This window comes from Aureococcus anophagefferens (genome assembly GCF_000186865.1).
Source record: "Aureococcus anophagefferens unplaced genomic scaffold AURANscaffold_12, whole genome shotgun sequence".
In the NCBI taxonomy this organism is placed as follows: domain Eukaryota; class Pelagophyceae; order Pelagomonadales; family Pelagomonadaceae; genus Aureococcus; species Aureococcus anophagefferens.
The window spans coordinates 893,307-916,869 of record NW_008705572.1 but is presented as its reverse complement, the minus strand read 5'-3'; the positions used below and the strand labels follow the sequence as shown (position 1 = coordinate 916,869).

General features: G+C 71.2%; 4 protein-coding genes across 4 annotated transcripts; 3 read left to right on the top strand and 1 right to left on the bottom strand.

Annotated features, from left to right (window-relative positions):
* Positions 1–636: 636 nt before the first annotated feature.
* AURANDRAFT_28001 (hypothetical protein) lies at positions 637–2,549 on the top strand (the record flags this gene model as incomplete). The annotated part of the gene is made up of 3 exons (XM_009039776.1): positions 637–1,208; positions 1,393–2,312; positions 2,353–2,549. 3 exons carry the CDS (start codon positions 637–639, stop codon positions 2,547–2,549), a joined length of 1,689 nt encoding a protein of 562 aa, XP_009038024.1.
* A 10,289-nt stretch (positions 2,550–12,838) lies between these two features.
* AURANDRAFT_71833 (expressed protein) lies at positions 12,839–14,082 on the top strand (the record flags this gene model as incomplete). Its single annotated transcript, XM_009039777.1, has 1 exon — positions 12,839–14,082. One exon carries the CDS (start codon positions 12,876–12,878, stop codon positions 14,037–14,039), a length of 1,164 nt encoding a protein of 387 aa, XP_009038025.1.
* Positions 14,083–14,113: 31 nt separating this feature from the next.
* Positions 14,114–15,852, top strand: AURANDRAFT_71832 (hypothetical protein; the record flags this gene model as incomplete). Its single annotated transcript, XM_009039778.1, has 1 exon — positions 14,114–15,852. The coding sequence occupies one exon, from the start codon at positions 14,162–14,164 to the stop codon at positions 15,833–15,835; it is 1,674 nt and encodes a 557-aa protein (XP_009038026.1).
* Positions 15,853–16,876: 1,024 nt separating this feature from the next.
* AURANDRAFT_64957 (hypothetical protein) lies at positions 16,877–22,579 on the bottom strand (the record flags this gene model as incomplete). The annotated part of the gene is made up of 3 exons (XM_009039662.1): positions 16,877–20,440; positions 20,769–20,772; positions 20,802–22,579. 3 exons carry the CDS (start codon positions 22,577–22,579, stop codon positions 16,877–16,879), a joined length of 5,346 nt encoding a protein of 1,781 aa, XP_009037910.1.
* Between the last annotated feature and the right edge of the window lie 984 nt (positions 22,580–23,563).

Sequence of the window (23,563 nt, the reverse complement as noted above, 5' to 3'; positions counted from 1 at the left end):
GCGCAGCTCGCCGAGGGCACGAAGCGGGGCCACGTCCGCGTCGACATCTCGGCGACCCGCCTGGCCGTGAAGGTCGGCGCGCTCGTCGGCGGCGACTTCAAGCTCGCGACGCTCCTCGACGGGGCCCTGTTCCAGGACGTCGACCCGGCGGCGTCGTCCTGGACGCTCGTCGACACGGACCTCGGGTCCGCGGAGCTCCAGGTCACCCTCGCCAAGAAGGTACCCATGCGATGGCTCATGCTGGTCCGCGCGTGAGGGTGGTAACTTGAACTACAACTTGAACGCTCTCGATGGCTCATGCGGTCCGCGCGTGAGGGTGGTAACTTGAACGACAACTTCAAGTTCAAGTTGAATGCTCTCACCACGAAAGCAATCGGTCGTGCTCTCCGGCCCAGAGCTTGTCTCTGGCTCCATTATGGCGTCGTTCGAGCAGCCGTAGCAGCTTGTAGCAGCCGAAATATGGCGTCGTTCGAGCAGCCGTACAGCCGCACAGCGGCCGCGCTGGACGCGCTGTCCATCAAGGAAGACCCGGGCAGCACGCGCGCCGACCCGTCGATCGAGGCGTGCAAGGTGCGCAGCCACATGTCCACGGGCGACCCCTACGTCGCCGACGACGTCGCCGGCAGCTACCTGCAGATGACCTGCGCGCGTAGCAACTTCCGCGCCGTCGGCTGGCGCGCGCACGACTTCCGGAAGCCCATCGTCACCATCGGCGTGCCCTTCACGAACATCATGCCCTGCAACGACCGCACGCTCGAGCTCGCGAACGCCGCCGCGGCGCTCCTCGAGGCGCGGGGCTGCAAACCCTTGCTGGCCATGTGCCCGGCCATCTCCGACGGCATCACGCAGGGCAGCTCGGGCATGCGCTACAGCCTCGCGTCGCGCGAGCTGATAGCCGACGGCATGGAGACGATGCACGAGGGCTACGGCGCCGACGCGATGCTCACGCTCAGCGGCTGCGACAAGACCGTGCCCGCGGCGCTCATGGCGCCGGCGCGCTGCGACGCCGTCGCCGTGAGCCTCTTCGGCGGCGCGGCGCAGCCGGGCGCGCCCAAGCCCGGCGCGGGCCGCCGCTGCGCGGACCCGGGCAAGGTCATGGAGGGCATCGGCGCCTACGGCCACGGCTTGATCGACGTCGAGGAGCTGCACCGGCTGGAGTGCACGTCGCTGCCCGGCTCCGGATCCTGCAGCGCCATGCGCGCGGCGGCGTCGTGCGACAGGCTTTTTGGCACTGCTTCGAAACCCGATCCTTGGAAGTGCTTCGACACCCGGCTTTTTGGCACTGCTTTGAAACCCGATCCTTGGAAGTGCTTCGACACCCGGCTTTTTGGCACTGCTTCGAAACCCGATCCTTGGAAGTGCTTCGACACCCGACATCCGTCGTACTCTTAGGTTCACAGCATGTACGATGGGCGCGATCACGGAGGCGCTCGGCCTGGGCCCGCCGGGGTCGGCGACGAGCACGGCGACGACGCCGTCGAACGCGACGAACCCGGAGAAGCTCGCGGAGGTCGCGACGGCCGTCGACATGCTCCTGGGCCTCATGAAGTCCAAGGTCACGGCGCGGCGCATCCTGACGCGCGAGGCCTTCGAGAACGCCGTCGCCGTCGTCTACGCCGTCGGCGGCTCGACGAACTCCGTGCTCCACGTCCTCGCGCTCGCGCGCGAGGCAGACGTCGAATTTTCCATCGACGACTTCTGCGCCGCGGGCGCCGGCGTCCCGATCCTCGCGGACGTGTCGCCGCACGGCTCGTACCACACGAAGCACCTCCACGCCGCGGGCGGCATCCCCGCGGTCATGAGGGAGCTGCTGGGCGCGGGGCTCCTCCACGGCGGCTGCCTCACGTGCACGGGCAAAACGGTCGCGGAGAATCTCGCGGACGTCCCCGCGCCGGCGCCGGGCGCGCCGCCCGTCGTCCGGCCCGTCGCGGCGCCCTTCGCGCCCGCGGGCAATCACATCGTCTGCCTGCGCGGGTCCCTCGCGTCCGAGTCAGCGGTCATGAAGCTCTCGGGCAAGGACATCGACGCGTTCCGGGGGCCCGCGCGCGTCTTCGATTCGGAAAAAGACGCGTACGCGGCGATCATGGCCAGGGACTCGCCCGTCGTCGCGGGCGTCGTCGTCGTGATCCGCTACGAGGGGCCCAAGGGCGCGCCGGGCATGCCCGAGATGCTCAGTCCCGGCGCGGCGCTCGTCGGCCGCGGCCTCGGTCCGCGGTGCCCGCTCGTCACCGACGGCCGCTTCTCGGGCGCGTCCCACGGCCTCATGGTCGGGCACGTGAGCCCCGAGGCCGCGCGCGGCGGCACCGTCCAGCGTCCGGCGGCTGTGATGATTTCGACCGATGCATTTGGTAGGCACCATCGCCCTCGTCGAGGACGGCGACGTCGTCGTCATCGACGTGAAGGGGCTCCGCCTCGATCTCGACGTCCCGGCGGACGTCCTCGCGGCGCGGCGCGCGGCGCTGGCGGCCCGCCCGCGGCCGAAGCTCGTCGGCACGCTCCGCAAGTACGCGGCGCTCGTCCAGAGCGCCCACGTGGGGGCGACGACGTAGGGCGGTTAAAAAAACGATGTCTCGAGCCCCGCCCGCCGCTCGCTCCGGGGGACAAGGTACGTTAGGATCTCAGAGGGGGAAGGGAGGGGAGGGGGGAGACGGGGACGCGCGTCAGTCCTTGGAGGCCTTGACGCCGAGCATGGGCGCGAGGTCGTCGGCCTGGGCGGCGCCGAGCGTGTTCGTGACGCCGACGCCGAGGGCCTTGAAGCAGGGGTCGCAGGGGTCGGCGTCCGGCTTGTCGTCGATCTGGCGCGCGTAGGCGACGCAGCCCGCGAGGCAGAGGAGCCCCAACGCGACGACGGAGGCGACGGAGAGGGCGCCGCGGACGAACGCGGTGTGCGCCGCGAACTCGTCGTCGTCGTCGCCGCGGTTGCGCTTCCGCTTGTGGAACCAGTGCGTGTCCTCGTGCTTGCCGCTGTGGCGGCTGTGGGGCTTCTTCGTCGCCTCGGAGGACTGGATGATGCCGACGGCGGCGGCGTCGTCGTCCGCGAAGCCGCCCCACTCGTCGCCGAAGTCGTAGTCGTCGTCCCACCACTCCTCGGCGTCGTCGTCGAACCACTCGCCGTCGTCGTCGTACCACTCGTCGCCCGCGTCGTCCCAGAACTTGAGCTGGCCGTTCTCGTCGAGGACGGAGCCGCCGCAGTCCGTGCAGTCCGTGCCGCGGTCGCACGCGGGCGCGCCGAAGTCGTCCGCGTAGTAGCCGTAGACGTCGTCGCCGTTCGCGCCGTAAAAGTACGCGTAGCCGTAGGCGTCGTCCTCGTAGGCGTAGCGGTACTCCTCCGCGAGCGCCTCGCCGTCCGCGAAGAGCGCGTCGTCGTAGAAGCGGGCCTCGCCGTAGCCGTAGTCGCCGTAGGCGTAGTCGTAGCCGTAGCCGTAGCCGGCGCCGCCGCCGCCGCCGTCGGGCGTCTGCGAGCCGTCGTCGCAGACGCCGTCGAGCGCCCAGGCGCAGGAGTCGTCGCAGGTGAGCACGGAGCCGTCGCGGTCCGTGGCGACGTCGTCGCCGACGATGGTCGCGACCTGCACGGGCTTGGCCTTGCCCGTCGCGGCGTCGCGGAAGACGTACTCGCCCGCGGCCGTCGACACCTGCGTGACGACGAGCGGCGCGCCGCCCGCGGGCATCTTGAACTTGACGCCCCGGCCGGTGGGCGTCCAGGCCTTGCCCTCGTTGAGGACGAGGACGATCTCGTCGTCGTAGACGGCCTCGACGCGGTACGCGGCGGCCCACGTCGGCTCGAGCGTCACCTCGACGCCGTCGGCGTCGAAGCCCGCGCCGCGGATGGACACGCGCTTCGTCGTCGTCTCCGTGATGGGCGTCTTCGACACGATGACCGTCGGCGCGTCGACGACGTCGGCGACGACGATGCCCGCGCCGTGGGCCAGCGCGAGCGGGTCGTCGTCGCCGTCGACGTGGAGCTCCTTGAGCACCAAGGGCCCCGCGGACGGCCGCCAGGCCTTGCCCTCGACGAGGGCCAGCGTGAGGGCCGTCGCCTCGACCTTGGCGAGCTCGTAGTCGACGCCCTTGACGAGGGGCGGCTCGAAGACGAGGCGCGCGTGCTTGTCGAGCTTCGCGCCCGTGACGGTGATCGACGAGAGGCCGCCGGGCCCCGGCGACCGGTAGACGATCTGGTGGTTCGACCGGATCACGGACATGCCGCTCGGGTGGTCGAAGGCGGCGTCCGGCGCGATCTGGGCGACGACGACGGGCTTGAAGCCCGGGAACGCGCCCATGGGGCCGCTCTTGATCGCGGTGATCTTCAGCGGCCGGCCCGCGTCCGCGGCCCAGGCCTTGCCCTCGCGGAGGCGCAGGAGCGCGTGCGTGCGGTTGACGACGGAGACGAGCACGTCCTCGCCGGCCGCGAGGGGAGGCTCGAAGGTGAACTCCGTGCCCTCGCAGACGTAGCCGCCCGCGAGGCGCGCGCCCGCTTTCACGAAGCCGCGGCCTTTGATCCAGAGCTGGGCCGTGTGCGTGCGGTAGACGGACGTGCCGCTCGCCGCCGTCACGGCCGGGTCCTCGAAGACCGTGGCGACGCGCACGCCCTTGCGCGCCTCCGTCGCGCCCATGGCGACGAACCCCGTGCCCGCGTCCGCGGAGAGGAGCACGAGGGGCCCGGGCAGGTTCTTCGGGTTGCGCTTCCAGGCCGACCCCGGCAGGCGCTCGAGGACGACGCCGTTCTCGTCGAAGGACGCCGTCGTGTAGTTGACGCCGCGGCCCTTGATGCCGTTGCCCCAGCGGAGCTTCGGCGGGCCGAAGCCCGGCTCCGTCCGCGCGTGCTCGAACCCGAAGCCCGTGACCTTGATGGACTTGGCCGACTGGTAGACGAACTGCGACTCGCCCGTGGGCTCCGCGTAGACGCCGTGGCCGCCCAGGTCCGCCTGGACCTCGGCGACGGTCACGCCGCCGTACTTGGGGTCGACGCGGAGCGCGCCGCCGCCGACGTCGATGCGCCGCAGCTTCAGGGGCCCGGGCTCGCCCCGCCACTTGCGGCCCGTCTTGAGCAGCACCTGGATCGCGGTCCCGCTGCGCACGTTCGTCGCGTAGTCGACGTTCTCGACGAGCGGCGGGTCGAACGTCAGCTTCATGCCGTCGCGGAAGCCCGTGCCGTTGATGAGGAACTTGGTCGTGCCCGTCGTGTAGATGATCTTGTCGTCGCCCTTGACGACCGTCGGCGGCGGGATGATCTTGGCCACGGGCACGGGGCCCTCGAGGAGGTTCGACCCGCCGCCTTTCTTGATCGAACTGAGGAACAGCGTCGTGCCGTCCGCGCCCGCGGACTCGAAGAGGGGCCACTTCATGCCCTTCTTCAGGCCGAGGACGAGGCCCGTGTCCGTGACGTTGAGGTCGTAGATGGGCGCGGACCGGAGGCCGCCCGCGCCCGTGAGCGGCGGCACGAACTCGAGCGCGACGTTCGACGACGCGCCGAAGCCGTCGCCCTGGATGCGGAGCCTGCGCGGGGTCCGGGTGACGGGTGACGGGGGGGGGGTCTTCGGGGGCGCGGGGGTCGGGGTGGGGTCTTTCGGGGGGGGGGCGGCCCGGGGTGGGGTCTTTCTGGGGGGGGCGGCGCGGGGGGGCGCACTTGGGCGTGAGCGACGAGTAGAGGACGGCGCTGCGGGGCGTGACGTGCTGCGCCGACGCGACGGCGGCGAGCGCGGCGAGCGCGAGACCGATCGGCATCATGGCGATGTCACGCGTCGAAGAGGACGCTCCAGCAAAACTCAGCAAATTCACACAATCGCGGGTCGCCACGCCGCCCCTTCGCCGGGGGTACGACACCCCCCCGGGCGGGAGTTTCGCAGGAATAGTTTAAACCTCACGCCAGTCCCTCGCCTCCCCCCCGCTCACTCCGCGGCCTGCATGCGGACCTGGATCTGGCCGCCGGAGAGCGCGACGGCCTCCTTGACGGACGCGTCGCCGAGGTCGAGGCCCGAGATCGTCCGGAGCGCGGCGCTTCCCGGCGGCATGGGGAACCCCTTGCAGGCGGCGTAGCCCTTGCGGAAGGCGTCGAGGAGCTTCTTCGCGGGCTTGGGCGCCCACTTGGCGGGGATGTTGAAGTCGAGCGACGCGTGGAGCGCGGCGTCGTCGGGCTCGACGAAGAAGAGCGTCGCCGCGAGCTTGGGCAGGGCCGCCTCGGCCGCCGCGCGCTTCTTCGCGGCGTCGGCCGCGGCGTCGGCCTCGGCGCGGAGGGCCGCGGCCGCGGCGGCGGCCGCGGCCTCGGCCTCGCGGAGCTTCTCGGCCTTGTCCGCGGCGCGCGCGGTCTTGGCCGCCTTCGCGGCCGCGCGCGCCGCGGCCGCCGCCGCGTCCCCCGCGGCGGCGGCGGCCTCGCCCGCGGCGTGGAGGGCCAGCGTGAGCGACTCGGCGACGAGGAGCCGCCGCTCGCGGACCTCGGCCTCGCGGCGCCGGAGCTCCGCGCGGACGCTGCACTCGATGCGGTCCCGGCGGAGCCGCTCGCGGCCCAGCGCCAGCTTGCGCTCGCGGTCCTCCTCCTCGGCCTTGCGCTTGAGCTTGCGCCGCTCCGCGGCCTCGGCCTGCTCGCGCGCGAGCCGCGCGGACCGGTCGCTCCGCTTCCGGAGCTCGCGCTCCCAGCGCTCCTTGGCGACCTCGAGCTTGCGCTGGCGCGGCGTCGGGTGCTCGTCGTCGTCGTCGTCGTCGTCGTCGCCCTCGCTCACCTCGTCGATGGCCTCCGCGGACCGCTTCTTGCGGAACTTCTTCGCCGCGCGCGCGCGCCGCTTCGACGGCGAGCCGGGGTCCCCGGCGGCGTCGGACTCGCTGCCGTAGCCCTCCGACGCGTAGCCGCCGCAGGCCTTGAAGTCGTGGGCCGAGATGAGCTCCTGGCGCCGCCGGAGCTTGCGCGCGACGGCCTCGGCCGTCCGCGCGCGCGCGGCCTCCTCGTCCGCGAACTGCTCCGCGAGCGCCATCTCCCGGTCGAGGGCCGCGCGCACGCGCGCGTCCTCGACCTCCTCCTCGGCGCGCTCCCGCGCCTCGGCCGCGACGCGGCGCTCGAGCTCCGCGGAGTCGCGCGCGAGCCGCGCGCGCGCCTCGGCCTCCGCCTCCTTGATGCGGTGGAACGTGCGCTGGATCTCCGTCGTCTCGCCGCCGTCGAGCAGCGCCCGCTCCCGCGCCTCGCGCTCCAACGCCCGCGCGTCCTCGATCTCCCGGAGCGCCGTCACGGCCGCGCGCTCCGCGCGCGCGGCGCGGTCCGCGCGCCGCCGCATCGCGTCCTCGACGGTCCCCGCGCCGGCGTCGCGGCGCCGCTCCGCCCGCCGCGCGTCCTTCTCCATGAGGTCCAGGTCGAAGTTGTCGTGCTCGCTCGCCCGCAGCAGCTTCTTGTTCGCCTTGGCGTCGACGGGCGCGTCGTCGTCCTCGACCTTCTCCACCTTGGCGCCCGTCCCGCCGAAGCCCTTGACGGGCGCCTTCCCCGCCGGCGCGGGCGCCTCGGCGGCGGCGGCGGCCTTGGGGGGCATGGTCGGTTCCCGGCGCGGAGAAGGGCTGCCGCGCGGCGACGGCGTCGGTGGTGGCGGTGAGCGGGGCTGCTAGGGGACTTTTGGGTGTTGCCGCGGCACCGCTGGCTCAGAATTGTTTTTTTAACACCCGGGGCTCGACGGGGGTGCGCACGAAGGGGGGACGGGGGGGGAGACGGACCCCCGAGGGCTCCCTAGCTCGTCGTGATCGCCACCGTTTCCCAAGCAACCCGAGCGCGAGGCTCCTAGGGTCCGTGCGGGCCCGTTGGCGTGTTAAAACTGGGACGCGCCGACGATGGTCGCAGGCTGTGGCGCGGGGAGCTCTGGCGGGCCCGCGGCGGCCGCGGGCCGGCCCGGCCGCGCGCGCGCCGGGGCCTCAGCGGCCGCGCTTGCGCGGGGGCGCCGCCACGGGGTGCGGGGCCGTCGGAGCGGCGCGTTTTTGGGGCCCGGGCGCGCCGGCGACGGCCCCGACTTCGTCGTCTTCGGCGCCGTCGTCGTCGTCGTCCGAGGAGTCGTTCGCGTCGCCTTCCACAGCGCCGAGGGCACTGTCGCCGACGGCGACGACGTCGTCGTCGTCCTCCTCAAAGCCCAGGGCCGCGCCATCGACAAGAACGATGCCGTCGGGCTGCTCGGGGACGTTGCGGACGTACTTCCAGAGGTCGCCGAGCCCGCACTGGACCGCCTTCCCGTTCGCGTCGACGTCGGCGACCCACTGGCCCTCGTACCACGAGATCCCGACGATGTCTGCCTCGAAGAGCTCGCCCTCGTCGTCGTCCAACATCTTGGCCCCGACGAACTTGTCCCAGAAGCGCTGCTTCGCCGCGTCGCCGCCGTCGATGAGCGCGTCGGCCTCCCAGTGCTCCACCCAGAGGTTGATCTCCCGGGCCGGCGCCGCCGCCGTCATGCTGCCGCTCGCGGGACCGAAGAGCCCGCCCAAGGTGAGCTGCGGCGGCGCCTTCGCCATCAAGCCGGCGAGCGTCGGCGCGTCGAACGCGCCCAAGTCGTCCGATATGCGCTTCATGCCCGCGGAGAAGGCCAAGGCGTTGCTCGGCGTCATCGTCTCCCACCCGTCGCCCAGCTGCCGCGCGAGATCGAGCGGCGCGTGGTTCGGGTCGTCGCCGCCGCGGCGGAACATGCCCACCAAAGCCGCCGTGTGCACCGAGACCGAGTCGCCCTCGGCGTGCTTCGCGGGGACCATCTTCGCGATGCCGTCCTTCTGGTTCATCAGCATCTTGCACAGATTCTTGTCCTCCTCGTGCTTGGAGAGCTGGAAGGAGATGACCTGGAGCTTGGCCTGGTGCGCGAGGAGGAGCGTGACGACGGCCACGCCGCTGTGGCTCTTCTTCGTCGTCGCCTGGCCGTCGACGAACATGGAGGCCTTGCCGAAGCAGGCGGCGACGACGTTGGCGTAGGCGATCGGGTACTGGAACTTGACGCCGGACCGGGGCAAGGCCTGGAAGTTCATGCCCTTGCCGCCGTACGTGCTGCCGACGGCGATCGCGCGGTCCCGGCCCTCGACGAAGCGTGCGGCGCCGGCCTTCGAGCCGTGCTCGAGGACCACCAGCGCGCTGATCTCGAACTTGCTGAAGTTGCCCTTGGAGTTCTCGTCGAGCCACTCCTGCGGCGACTCCAGGCGCCGCTCGAGAGCGGTGCATCGGGCCGACTTCGTGGCGCCGAATTTGCCCGAGGCGAACTTGTCGCGGCCGACGCGGTTGCGCTCGAGCTCGAGGGCCGTCGCTTCGGCGACCGCTTTCATGTGCGCCAGCTGCACGGCTGGCGCCACCGACGCGGCCGCCGGAGCCGGCGCCGGCGCCGGAGCCGTCGCTAAGAGGGGCGGCGGCGGCGGCCCGACGGGCGCGGTCGTCGTCGCCGCGGCGGCCGCGGCCTTCTCCTTCTTCTTCTTGGTGCGGCCCTCGGCCTCGTTGCGAGTGAGGCTAAAGGTACGCTCGCGGCTGGCGTCCATGGCGTCGATGGCCGCGCTCCGCACCTCGAAGGACTGGTTCACGGCCGCCATGTACGTGCCGCCGTTCACGGTGACCCAAGTGCGCGCCATGTCGGCCGCGAGGCCGATGCCGTTGACGACCTTGGCGGAATTGCGCGCCACGTCGTCGATGCGCATGCCCGGGCAGCAGCGGCGGAGCTCCTCGTGGACCGGCGTCTCGTTCACGCCGGACGTCGGCAGGTCGGGCCGCAGGCTGTCGGAGTACGCGTTCGATTTCGCCAAGTCGATGTGGTCCTTGAGAGCCTCGTAGTTCAGCGGCCAGAAGGAGAACTGCTCCATCGTGAGCCCGCCCCGGGGGCGGTCCGTCCGGGGCAGGGGCTCCCGGGTCAGGCACTCGGCCTTCCAGGAGGAGAGGAAGTCGACGACGGTCTTGTACTGCTCCGCGTTCTCCTCGGGCGCGACGGCCTTGTCCTCGACGTTCCGGCCGCGCGAGCAGGCCCACATCCGCTCCAGCAGGGTCGTGTACCGGGCGGGGCCGCCCAGGCCGGGCTCGCGGAGCTCGAGCTGCCGTAGCAAGCCCGCGACCTTCGCGATGGCCACGGAGTTGCTCGTCTTCATGGCGTCCCGCCGCTGCAGGACCTCGACCGTGATGGGCTTGGCGAAGGCGGTGTGCCAGACGACGGCCTTGTCGCGCGTGTTGAAGTAGGAGACGAGCTGGCGGTCCTTGTACTTCGACGCGTCGATCTTGCCCGCGCCGACGAGCTTGCCGTCGTCGCGCACGCCGCGAAGCCCGTGGACGATCGTGTCCATCTGGAAGGGCTCGTAGCCGGGGAGGATGATCGGGTTCTCGTACCCGGTCTGCTCCGCGTGCTTGAAGTCGTGCTGGATCCCGTCGGTGCCGTAGAAGAAGGGCACGTCCTGCGCCGTCGCGCACGTCGCGAGGACCGTCGCGGTCGTCCCGGTGGTCCACGCCTTGAAGTCGCGGAGCGCCGCCAAATTCGCCACGTGGCCGTCGCCGCCGCCGTGGATGAGGTAGCCGCCAGCCCCGAAGACGTCCTCGGCCATGCTCTTGAAGACCGCGTAGAGCAGCTCCGCGTTCTCCGCGCCGATCGGCAGCGCCTTCACGAAGATGCCGTGGGGCGTCTTCTTGAACATGTCCGAGAGCACGAGCGTCAGGAAGCCGTCGGCGAGCTCGGCCTCGGGCACCAGCGACTTGCCGGCGAGGTCGCTGTACTTGAGCATGGCGCCCTGGAGGTCAGAACGCGTCGCGCCGCCGAGCAGGTAGGGCTCGCCGTCCTCGTACACGATCATCGACTGCTTGTTCACGTGCACCTTGTCGAAGGTGACCGCGACGACGCACGGGTCGACGCCCGCGGTCTTGAAGGTGGAGATCGCGCTGATGATGGTGTCGTTCGCGCCGAGCGTGAGCACGGAGCGGAGCGTGTACGGCGTCCCCGCGTAGTCCTTGAGCTGCTTGTAGGACGGCAAGAACACGAGGTTCTTGGACTTGATGTCCCAGCGCTCGTCCTTGGGCGTGGCCTGGCCGAGGAGCTCCTTGTACAGGGACTTGCCGATGCTCGGGTAGAGGCGCGCGATCCAGCGCAGGACCTCCTGGCCCTCGAAGTACGCGTCCCACGGCGCGGAGACCTTGTGGCCGTTGTGCTTGAGGATGACGAGGCACGTGACCACGAGGACGTTGTACGTGAGGGTCCTCTTGGGCAAGAAGGGCCGCGCCATGGGCCAGAGCTTGTCGAGGAGGTCGCCGTCGCCGTCGGCCTTGGCCTCGACGAATTTCTCAGTGACGCGGCGCTCGCGCGGCTCGTCCTCGTCGTCATCATCCATGGCCTCGGCGGGCTTCTTCTCCTTCTCGATGTCGTGCTCGCACTCGGCGAAGAGCGCGTCGGCCGTCCGCGCGGCGCCCGTGGGCCAGCGGCTCTGCGTCTTGTCCTTCATCGACGTCATCTTCAGCACGTCGCTGATGAACGTCTGGTTCGCGATGGTTCCCTTCTTGCCCGTCTTCTCGCACTTGAGCGGCGACTTGGACAGCATGGCCCGGAGGACGACGACCGCGCAGTCGCCGCAGAGCGTGTACTTGCCGCTGTCGCCGCTCTCGACGAACGAGTGCTCCTCCAGGCCCTTGTCGGTCATCGAGAACCGAATCGCGTGCTTGAGCTCGGTCTTGCTCGCGTCGTGGCTTGCATCGCCGTCGCAGGCGTGCCAGGCGGCGGTGGGGCTCGAACGGACGCGGCCGGAGCACGCGACCATGCTCGTCAGTCGACGCTCTCTAGCGCGCTCGGTTTCATGATCTTGAGTCCGAGCCTAAATAAATAAATAAATAATACGTTTTCCACGCCTCCCAGGCGCGTCCAAACGCGGTCCCAGCCCCAGATTTTAGGACAGGATCCCCGTCAGTTACCACCTCCGAGTAGGAACCCAAAGTTGCTTGGTTATAGGCGTCGCAGAAGTCGGAATTCATTTTCCATCACCCCCCCCGTCGCGGGCGGCCGCATAGATGTTGTCGCACTTGAAGACGGCCGACGGCAGGTTCTTGGCGGTCTCGAGGTCCTTGCAGCCGGACGGGACGGCGGCCGAGACGCACCACGAGCATGCCTTGTCGGCGTCGCACGCGTCCTGGTCCGTGTACGCCGTCTCGCAGTCCGCGGCGGCGGCGGCGGCGCGCGCGGCCGCGGCGGCGGCGCGCGCGGCCGCGGCGGCGGCCGCGGCCTCCGCCGCGGCGCGCGCCTCCTCCTCGGCGTCCTCCTCGGGGAGCTTCGAGATGAACGCCGTGAGGTTCGTCGCGAGCTTGTCGACGCAGTGGTCGCAGCAGACGTAGACGGCCTGGCCGTTGTTGAACTTCACGACCGGTCCGTCCTCCTTGGCCACGAAGGATTCGCCGGAGACGGGGCACACGAGGGTCTCGCCCGCCTTCGACGGCGAGATCGGCGCCGAGGCGTCCGCGGTCGCGTTGAGGAACGCCGCGGGGTCCGCGTTGAATTTCTTGACGCAGCCCGCGCCTCCGATGGCGATGGACTGTCCGCCGGCGAAGCGGACGAGGGGGTGGTCGGGGTAGGACGCCGCGGAGAAATTCATGCCGCAGACGGGGCAGTGCCAGTCCGGGGCGGCGTTGACCGACGCCAGGGCAGCGAGGAAGAGGGCTGCGAAATTCATGATCGACGGTTTTGCCGCTGGGGCTTGTGCTGCTGGGGCTGTGCTGCTGGGGCTGTGCTGGGGCTGTGCTGCTGTGTGCTGCTCCCGAACGGCCGACGCGGGCTGCTCCCGGACGACGAGGTCGGTGCGCAAAGGCGGCAAGGTCGGAGATGCAGCATGTGATCGATGCGGGATAGGAATTTCAAACCCCGACCTCACCAAGAGCTTGCTCTCCGGGCCGACTCGAGCAGATCAAACTCCCGCAGTTTACGAACGCCATCATGGCCGTCGTCTCTGAGGCGCGCGCGAGCCCCAAGCGCGCGTGCAAGACCGAGGTGAACTACCAAAACCAGGAGGACGAGGACGAGGACTCGGACGAGCTGGTCTGCAAGCCGAAGGCGAAGCGCCGCAAGGCGTCGACGCTGACGCAGGCCCAGGTCGAGGAGGCGTGCGCCGCGGGCGACGCCTACGTCGCCTCGGTGCTCGGCGCGCAGACGTCGTCCTTCGGCGAGGGCCTCCTCTTCTGCATCATCAGCAAGTCGCGGTGGGCGAACGTGAAGCCCATGGAGGCGCGGCTCCTCGCGGGCGGCCTCGACCCGAAGCGCATCCTCTGGATCGTCGGCGGCGGCGAGCGGTCCGAGTACGAGGCCGCCGGCGCCCAGGGCCGCGTCGTCGAGGGCGGCGGCCTCTGCAACTCGCGGAACCTCGCGCTCGACGAGGCCCGGAAGTCGTCGAACGCGTGCGTGCAGCTCAGCGACGACCTCAAGAAGTGCGAGGTCGTGCGCGCGGGGCCGACGCTCGCCCACTTCCACGACGAGGCCCTCTGGACCAAGCCCGAGAGCCTCAAGAAGGCCAACGCGGCGGGCGCGGACAAGCTCCAGGCGACGCCCGTCGCCGCGGCCGCGCTCCTACTCAGCCTCCTCAAGGCCACGGACCGGCGCCTCGCGGGCTGCTACCCCAACGCGAACCCGGGCCTCGCGGCCGGCGTCGCGCCGATCGGCGGCCACCACTTCATCGTCGGCGACTGCCTCGTCGTCGACGTCGCGCGGACGGACCTCCGCTTCGACGAGCGCATCACGCTCAAGGAGGACTACGACTACACGGCGCAGCACATGCACGAGCACGGCGCCGTCTGCCGCTCGAACCGCGTCCTCTGCCTCTGGGAGCACTACTCGAACGCCGGCGGCGCCGTCGACGCGCGCTGCGACGCGCGCGAGCAGCACAGCATCGCGCTCCTCAAGCACAAGTGGCCGGGCGCCTTCCGCCAGCACGGCACGCGCGGGCCCAACGAGGTCACCTTCGCCTGGGACCAGCGCGACGTCTCCCTCGGCGGCAAGAAGAACCAGCCCCGGCCGCCCGCGCCCGACGGCATCGACGACGTCCCCATCGAGCGCAAGCCCAAGGACGGCCAGAAGACGATGACCTCCTTCTTCAAGAAGAAGTGAGCGCGTCGCAAGAAGCGCGCGTCCGCGATAAAGAAAGACGGCAACATGTGGGTGCTTGAACGGCAAGCAATCAGGGAGAGCCTGAGCGATGTTCCTCGAGGCTTCGGCCTGAGAGCGTCGTGATGTCCGCCTTCGACAAGGCCGCGTCGCGGTTGCACCCGGACGCGTGCTCCACGCTGCCACCAGCACCACAGGAGCTGCCGCGGGTCGGCGACCGCCTCGCCGTCGCGGGCCTCGTCAAGGGCTCGAGCGGCGAGGTGTTGTGCCGCGTCGCCGCCATCCGCCGCGCCAAGGACAAGGGCGAGGCCAAGGCGGCGCGCGGCGACAAGATCTACGAGCTCGCCGTCGACGGCGGCGACACGCGGAAGACGCGGCTCCTGCACCTCGCGTGGCGCGTCGCGGCGCGCGCGGCGCCTTCGCCGACTCCGGCGAAACCGACAAAAGCGAAGAAGCGGGCCCGCGCCGCGCCGGACTTCCTCGAGGCCCTGCGGCGCGGCGGGCGCATCGTCGCGCCCATGGTCGGCGGGTCGGAGCTCGCGTTCCGCCTGCTCTGCCGGCGCCACGGCGCGACGGCGGCCTACACGCCGATGATGGAGGCGACGCGCTTCGTCGAGGACGCGGCGTTCCGGGCGCAGTACCTGCAGACCCACGCCGAGGACCGGCCCCTCGTCGCCCACTTCTGCGGCAACGACCCGGGCGTCGTCGGCCGCGCGTGCGCGCTCGCCGCCGCGACGGGCGGCGTCGACGCCGTCGACCTCAACCTGGGCTGCCCGCAGCGCGTCGCCTTCGCGGGCCACTACGGCAGCTACCTCATGCGCGAGGAGGACCGCGATCTCGTGAAAAGCATCGTCGCCGCCATGCGGCGGAGCGTGCCGCGGGAGATCGCCGTCTGCGTCAAGATCCGCCTCATGGACGACTTCCCGGCGACGCTCAAGCTCGTCGAGGATCTGCGCGATGCCGGCGCCCAGGTCGTCGCCATCCACGGCCGCAAGCGCGCCACGTGGCACCGCAAGGGGCCCGGCGCGCGCGACGGCCCCGCGGACCTCGATTCCATCGCGCGCGTCGTCCGGGCCGTCGGCGACTCCGTCGTCGTCGTGTCCAACGGCAACGTCCGCGACCGCGGCGACGTCGACGCGGGCCTCGCGACGACGGGCGCCGCGGGCGTCATGTCCGCCGAGGGCCTGCTCGACGACCCCGCGCTGTTCAGCGGCCCCGCGCTATCGGACGACGCCGCCGAGGACCTGCGAAAACTGAAACTCGCGGCGGACTACCTCGACCTCGTCGACGCCCACGGCAACCCGGCGGGCTACCGGTCCGTCGCCTTCCACTGCCGCCGCGTCGCGAAGCGGCCCCTCGAGGCGTACGACGCGCTCGACGACCTGCTCGACGCGGGCGACGCGGCGGGCGCGCGGCGCGTCCTCGACCGCTGCGCGCGCTTCGCCCGCGGCGACGAGGCCTACGTCGCCGACCCGGCGCGACGCGCCAACGCCAAGTCGCGCGCCGCGAAGCGCCTCGAGACGCGCGCGGCGCGGAAGCGCTTCGAGGAGCGGATGATCCGCAAGGCGAAGCGCGAGGGCAAGGCCCTCGACTTCTACGTCAAGCAGGGCGCCGACGCGCCCACCAAGGCCGACCTCGACGCCTACCGGGCCATGGCCGACGAGGCCGCGCGCCTCGCGGCCTGGAACGCGAAGCACAAGCAGCACTGCCTCACGTTCCACCTCGGCAAATGCCCCCGCGGCGACGCCTGCGCCTTCATCCACGACAAGATGGACGACGACGACGTGCTGCATGGGTAATGGCTATTTTAGGGATCGCCGGGGGTTTTGGAGCACTGCACGATGACGACGAGGACCTCGTCGGGGAGCCGCTTGCCGAGGTACAGGTCCAAAAGGCGCACGAGCCGCTCGCGCTCGGCGCGCTCGTAGTTCGCGAAGCTGCCGGCCGCGCGGATTTTCTCCAGGTAGGCCCAGCAGCGGCGCGCTTTATGTGGCTCGCGACCAAGGCCTTCCCGCCAATTCCGACCGTACGTGGACGGGTACGCTTCGTCGATCTCTTGCTCGTCCCATCCAAATGGTGTGATCGCACATCGCCGCTGCCACTCACGCTCGCAAGCTTCGCGAGCATGTGCCGCGTCAGTTTCCCTCGCGGGTTGATTATAGAAATTCGGACCTGCCCGAGCGTGCGCACCGCGACGAAGGAGGAGAGTCAACACAGGAAGTTGACCGTGAAGTGTTGCGGTGAGCAGAGGCGTTGCACCGTCATCCCGATAAACGTTGACCGACGCGCCCGCCTCGAGGAACGCATCGATAACATCTGAGCGACCACATTCCGCGGCCAACATCTGCGGATGGTTGTCGTCATAATTGGCACCACCAGCGATGAGTGCGGAGACGATACTCGCTAATCCGCCAATCGCGGCGGGATGGATAGGGCTGAACCGATTAGGGTCAGCGCCCGCGGCCAACAGGAGATTGACCACGCCCACGTGTCCGATGCATTTACCCTTATAGAACATGGTCGTGGAATAAAGCGGAGTAACATTAAAGAGCACTGCACGCGAGACTCTCAGATCATCAATGTCAAGCACGTCGGCGCGGACATTGACGTCGGCTCCGGCGTTTATTGCTTCTCGACACACGTCTTCATCCCCCATACAGCATCCGATCATGAGCCGCTCTTGAGCGCTAAGATCGACGATCAGCTGCCGCTGTGCGGCGTCCATCCCAGCCAGCTGTGGCGAGACTCGCCAGTTCACGACCCAACGCCTCTCCACAACCTTACCCCTCCCCGCACGACTGGGCTCACGCGGCTTTGTTTTTTGTTTCTCCCAGGCGACCTTACTTCGCGATCTCCGCGGGCTTCTTCGCGCAGTGCTTCTTGTGGGTGGCCCAGTGCGCCTTCTGGCACGCGGCGTCGCAGTAGACGACGGCCTTGCAGCGGGAGCAGGTTTTGAACTTGGGGTCGCCGGGCAGGCGCATGCGCCCGCAAAACGCGCAGCAGCGGCGGCGGCGGCGGGACCGGGGCGGCGCCGTGGCCGCGGCGCCGCCGAAGAGCGACTTGATGAAGCGCGCGGCGTTGGCGTCGAGGACCGCGGCCGGGTCGGGACGGGCGGCGCCCGGCGCCGCGGCCGCGTCCGGGAGCGCGGCCGCGCGCCGGAGGAGCGCGCGGACCTTGGCCCGCGCCGGGAGGTCGCCGTCCGCGGTGGGCGCGCCGAACGCGCCGTCCTGGAAGGCGCCCTCGAAGACGCGCGCGGTCTCGGCGATCGCGCGCACGGTGCCGAGGGGCGCGCCGGCGCCGGCCTGGACCTCCGCGAGGAGCCACGCCGCGACGACCTTCTTCAGCTCGTCGAAGGGGAAGTGGATGAGCGCTCCGACGAAGCACCGCGCGGCCTCGCCGCGGTCGCCGTCGCGCCGCGCGCGGAGGCCGAGCACGAAGCACGCGTGCGCGTACGGGAGGACGAAGTGCGTGAAGGTCATGAACGCTTGGGGCAGGGGCGTGTAGACGCGAACGGTGGTGCCGAGCATCGCGACGCCGACCTCGGCGCCGTAGAAGCCGATGTAGCCGGTGTCCGGCAGCGAGGAGATCTCGCACGACGCGACGACGTCCCGCGCGAGCGCCGCCGCGCGGTCGAGGAGCGCGGCGCGGCGCGGCGCGGCGACGTCCCGGCCGCGGCGCTCGAGGGCCTCGATGGCCCGCAGGCGCAGCGACCGGACGAAGGTCATGCGGACGACGGCGGGCTGGTGCTCCGCGAATCCGGGCAGGGGCTCGAGCGCGGCGCGCATCGACGCGGCGGCGCGCGCGGCCGTCTCCCAGGCGCGCACGCGGTCGTCGCCGTCGGTCTGGACGGCGCCCGAGACCATGAGCGTGCGCACGAGCATCGTGGCCCAGCGCTTCGCGAAATCGACGGACGTGCGCCAGACGGCGACGACGTAGGCGACGACCGCGTCCACGCCGATCTCCTCCCATTTCGCGAGGAACGTGACGCTGAGACCGTCGCGGACGATCACGTCCATCGTCCCGGCCGGGAGCGCCGGGAGCTGGACGCCCCGGCTCAGGAGCTCGTCCGCGTAGCCGATGGCCTCGCTCATCGCGTCCCCCGTGGCTTTCACGACCTGGTAGAGCTCTTCGTCCGACGCGTCGGCGACGACTTCCGACGCGTCGAGGATCGCGTTGAGGAAGAACTGGACCGGATTCCCAATCTGGGGCATGCGGAGCTCGAAGTAGGGGTTGTCGGTGGCCGACAAGTTCGCGCGCACGCGCTCCAGGCCCCGAGCCACGATGGGCCAGGCCTCGGCAACCGACGCCCCGGGCCCGAGACACGCCGCGAGGCGGCCGTCGGCGGCGGCGGCGTCGAAGTCGGCCCTGTTCCGAATGAAGAGCCTCCGCGCCGGCGACTCGTCGAGGGCCACGGCGGCGAGGCCGCAGCGCCACTGGTGGAGCGCGATCCAGAGCGTCCGCGCGCTCGTCCCCGGGAGCGGCGCGAGGCCCTCGGGCGCGTCCTCCACGATCAGGAGGTCCTCGTTCGGCTCCGACGCGAACCGCGAGAGCCGCGCGTCGCGCCAGGCGAGCATCGCCGGGCTCGCGCGGCGGACGTGGCGCGAGAGGAGGCGGAGGCGCTGCGCGTCCGGGTCCCAGGGGAGCCAGTTCTCCTTGGCGACGGCGGCGTCGCAGGCCCGGTCGATGAGCGCGGCCGCCTCGGCCGGCGATCCCGCGGCGTCGCCGAGCGCCGCGAGATCGACGGCCGCGGCGCCGCGGTCGACCGCCGCGCGGATCGCGTGGCCCTCGCCGAAGTGGATGGCGACGAACTCGCGGATCGTCAGGACCTTTCGCGCCTCGGGCTTGACCTCGAACTCGGAGCGCTCGCCGCTCACGAGGACGCGGCAGGTCTCGAGGTTGAGCACGGCGTCCGCGTCCGCGCCCGCGTCGACGAGCATCGCCGCCGCGCGATCGTCGCCGAAGACGATGGCCGTGAGCAGCGGCGGCACGGGCGCGAGGAGCCGCGGGTCCGCGCCGTGGTCGAGGAGCAGCGCGAACGCGGGGTTATCCGCCGCGGACGCGCCGGCGGCGCCCGCGACGCGCAGGATCCTCGAGAGCGGCGTGCGGTGGGGGATCGAGCGCTCGGCCTGATCCGCGGGCGCCGCGGCCTCGAGCGCGTCGCGGCAGCGGCGCCGAAGGTCCGCCTTTTCGACGCAGTCGGCGTGCGACAGCCCCGCGGCCGCGATGGCCGCGCGGAGCTTCTTGACGGACCAGCCGTCGAAGTCCGGCGGCACCGCGGCCGCACGCTCCCCGTCGCCGACGACCCAGCTCATGGCCCGGACGCGGTCGCGGACGGGGTGGTCGAGGCCCGAGCGCCCGTCGAGCTCCGGACCCATGACCGCGGCGTTCGGGTTCGCGCCCGCGCGGAGGAGCGCCGCCGTCGCCGCGACGGAGTAGGGCGCGACGTCGAGGAGCGGCGCAAGGACCGGGTCGTCGCGCTCGAGCTCGCAGGCCGCGCCGCACAGCGCCTCGATCGCGGCCTCGAACGGCGCGACGGCCGCCGCCGCTGCGCCGCCCTCGCGCAGGCGCGCGATTTCGGCCGCGAGATTGGCGAGGGGCGGTTCCGCGCCCGGCACGTTCGGGTCCGCGCCGCGCTGCAGCAGGAGGCGCAGGCATGCGACCCGCGGCCCCGCGCCGCCGCCCTCGGCCGCGCCGCAGAGCGCCGTGCGGCCGGCGGCGGCGGCCGCGGCAAAAAAATGGCCGACGCGCGGGCAGGCGGGCGACCCGCGCGCCCCCTCGTCCACGGACGCGCCGCGGTCCAGCAGCAGGCGGACCGCGTCGGCGCGGCCGCGCGCCGCCGCCCGCGCGAGCGGAGTCGCGCCCCAGCCGTCGCGGCCGTCGACGGCCGCGCCGTCGTCGAGGAGTCGCGCGAGGGCGCCGACGTCGCCCGTGTGCGCGGCGCGGCAGAGGTCGTCCCCGGGACCCACGGGCGAGATCTTCGCGCGGGCCTTGACGGACCCTTTCCCCGAAATCATCACCGCCGCGTAGCCGACGGCGACGACGCGGCCGCCCTTGCGGTACTCGCGTCGGCACTGGACGCTCGCGGTGCGCTTGGAATTCCACTCGGAGCAGACGGCCGCGTGCTCGGCAGCGTCCGCGGCCTGGCACCCCTCGGAGCACCACACCGCCACGCCGCAGCGCTCGCAGCATTCGAAGACGGGCGGAAACAATTCTTTGCCGCACTTCTCGCAGTCGCCGTGCGCGTAGAATCGCCCCGGCCAATTATTCTCGTCCGTCGAGCGCCCAGGCGGGAGCTGCGCGAGCGGGAGGCTTTCGGGGGCGGTCAGGAGCCGCTTGAGGTCTCGGCTCGACGCCTCTACGCTCTTTGGCGCTCGCACTCCCAAAGCGCGCGAAAAGTCCTTCAGCTGCGAGAGGCCGGCCAAAGCAACAAAACACTCCATTGACCATGGCTTGAAGGCGGCGCTTTCTTCCGCACTAATTATGTTTTTCAAATTTCCTCCCCTGGGCCGCATATCCATGCTGCTGCGGCGAGATGGATTCCACCGGCTGAAAGGTGTAGCGCACCGCGGCGACCTGGCGCTCAAGCGCTACGCGCGGCCCCTAAGATACGTACAAGGCGGTCGCAAGTTACGCCCAGCGCACCGGGCGTTCTCGCGCGACGAGGCTCCAGGCCGGAGAGCCGACTCGGTCCGGCTTCGCGAGGTCAAATTTGCCTGTAATGTGACCTTCAACATACCTAGGTACATGGAAATCACTCGTCCTTACCCCTCGCCCCCGCACGTCTGGGGCTCGAGCATGGTCGCTTTCGGCGCGAGGAGCTTGGCGTGGTCGAGGGGCATGCGGGTCGACAGGTCGTCGGTGAGCTCGGCGAAGCGGTCGAACTGGTGGACGATGGCGTAGGCGTCGCCGGCGTCGTTCGCGACCTCGCGGTACGTGTCGTAGGCGACGTCGAGCGAGTTGCAGATCATGCCGATGGCCCCCGTCTCCGTCGTGCTCAGGGCCACGGGCGTGCCCGGCAGCCGGCCGAGGTAGACGAGCTCCGTGAAGGTGCCCTGGTCGTAGCCCGCGCCGCAGCGGTCCACGACGGCCGCCGACGCGTTCACGATCCGCAGCATCGCGGCGACGTCGGCGATGAAGGCGCCGGAGTTGATGGGCGGCAGGTGCCGGAAGTCCTCCCAGCGCGTGTCGCAGTGCCTCGGGTAGTGGTCCGCGTGGATGGACTTGCGGTCGTCGACGTCGAGCGCCGCGGTCTCCGTCGCGGCCGTGAGGCCGAGGCACGCGGCATAGGCAAAGGGGTCGCGCTGGAAGTAGAGGTCGCGCACGTCCATGAAGGCCGCGCGGCCGTAGAGCTCGCCGAACTCGAGGAGGTAGCAGTACATGAACGTGAACTTGTAGTTCTTGATGAGCGGGCCGGGGAAGTCGACCTTGAGCGCCTGCATGTGCGGCCGCGCCATGATCGCCGCGACGGTCGGGTGGCCCGTCAGGGGCGCGAAGTATTCCAACACTCTGGCGCCGTAGCGGTCGCCGACGGCCCGGAGCGCGCGGTGCGCGCGGTGCGTGAAGACGACCGCGTCCGCGACGCCGCCCGCCTCGCGCAGCGACCGCAGGAAGAGGTACAGCGTCGACGCGTCGGGGTAGTTGTAGACGGAGAAGATGACGTCGCGCTTCCGCGCGTCGCAGGCGCCGGAGGTTCGGTGCCTCTCAAAAAGGTCCGCGCGCGCGGCCTCGGCCGCGGCCGCGCGGTCCGCGCGCGCGCGCCACCGCTCGTCGCCCAGGCCCAGCGCCTGCCACTTCCGTTTCGTCTTCGGGAACGTGTTCGCGGCGCGCCTCGCGTGGCCCCGGAGGGCGTACTGATGCCACACGGTCTTCGCCCAGGCGCAGCCGCCCCGCGCGAGCGCGTCGACGCCGAGGAGCGCGGGCCAGACGTTTCCCAGAGGGTCGACGACGTCGCCGAAGGCGTCCGCGCAATGGCGCTCGCAGGCGTCGGGCGCCTGCCGCACGCGGAGCGCCTCGCCGCGCTCGCCGGCCGGTAGGAAGGCCACGCAGGCGCCCGCGGCGACGCACGCGAAGGCGTCCGCGGCCTCGAGCTCGTGCCGCCCGGCGACGTCCGCGCCGCCGTAGACGACGCCCCGCGGGCCGAGGCCCTCGGTCAGCGCGCCCTGGAAGGTCACGCCGCCGACGGCCGCGGCGACGACGGGGCCCGGCGCGCCGCCGACGGCGCCCGCGACGGCGTCCGCGAGGCTCCGGCCGCCGACGGCCGCGAGCCGGCACCACGCGAACCGCGCCGCGACGCCGCCGAGCGCGCCGAGGGCGCCGTCCTCGACGAAGACGACGCTGCCCGCGAGCGCCGTCCTCCGCGCGACGCCGTCGCCGCCGACGGACACCGCCGCGCGCTCCGCCGACTTCAAGAAGGCGAAGAGGAGCTGCTCCGGCGACGCACCGGGCCGCGGCCGCAGGACGCCGACGATCCGCAGCGCCTCGTGGTAGTCCGCCGCCGTCGCGGCGAGCCAGCACAGCAGGAGGGCGAGTGTGGGTTGCAGCATTGGTGCGTTTGGGAAAATTGATGTGGCTCGACTAAGCTCGCAAACGCATCATCGTTGCTTGGGCCGCATAAATAAAAGTGCAAGTCCTCTGCAACGAAGTAGTTGCACTTTTTTTGCTATGCGATGGGCATTGCGATGGGGTTGCAAAGTGTGCGTCCGCGCCACATGCTCTGCAGCAAAACGAGCGCAGGCCTCGCCTTTTTGATGCGCCACATGCTCTGCAGCAAAGCGAGCACATGCCTCGCCTTCTTGATCGCGACGATCGCCACACCGGCCCAGGCGCTGTCGCCGCAGCAGCTCGTCGCGAAATGCGCGCCCATCGTCGCGGCGCCGGTCGAGTCGTGCCGCCTCGAGCGGCTCTCTGTCGGCAACACCAACGAGCTGTACTCGCTGCGCACCGACGACGCGCGCTACCTCGTCCGCGTCTTCGGCGAAAACGCCGCGCTGGCCTTCGATCGCCACCGCGAGAACGTCGTCTTCGGCGAGCTCGCCGCGCGCGGCCTCGCGCCGCGGCTCCTGGGCACCTTCGACGGCGGCCGCGTGGAAGGCTGGTTGGAGGGCCGGCCGGCGACCGCCGCGGAGTGCGCCGGGGAGTGCGTTGCCGTGGCCCGCGCGCTCGGCAGGCTCCACGCCGAGGGCCCGGCGGACGCGGCGCGGCCGTGGGCCTGGACGACCGCGGAGACGTGGCTGGCGAACGCGCGGCGGCGGCAGGCGGCCTTCGCCGACGACCCGTCGCCCTATGCGGCGCGCGTCCGAGCCATCGACCTCGACGCGGTGGCGTCCGCGCTCGACGAGCTCCGCGTCGCTCTACCCGAGGACCTGCCCGCTTCCTTCTGCCATAACGACCTCTCGAACACGAACGTGCTGCTCGCCGGCGACGGCGCCGTGTCGCTCGTCGACTTCGAATACGGCGGCTCGAACTTCCGGGGTTTCGACCTCGCGACGCACCTGTCGCACTGGGCGGGCGGCGCCGTCGACGGCCTC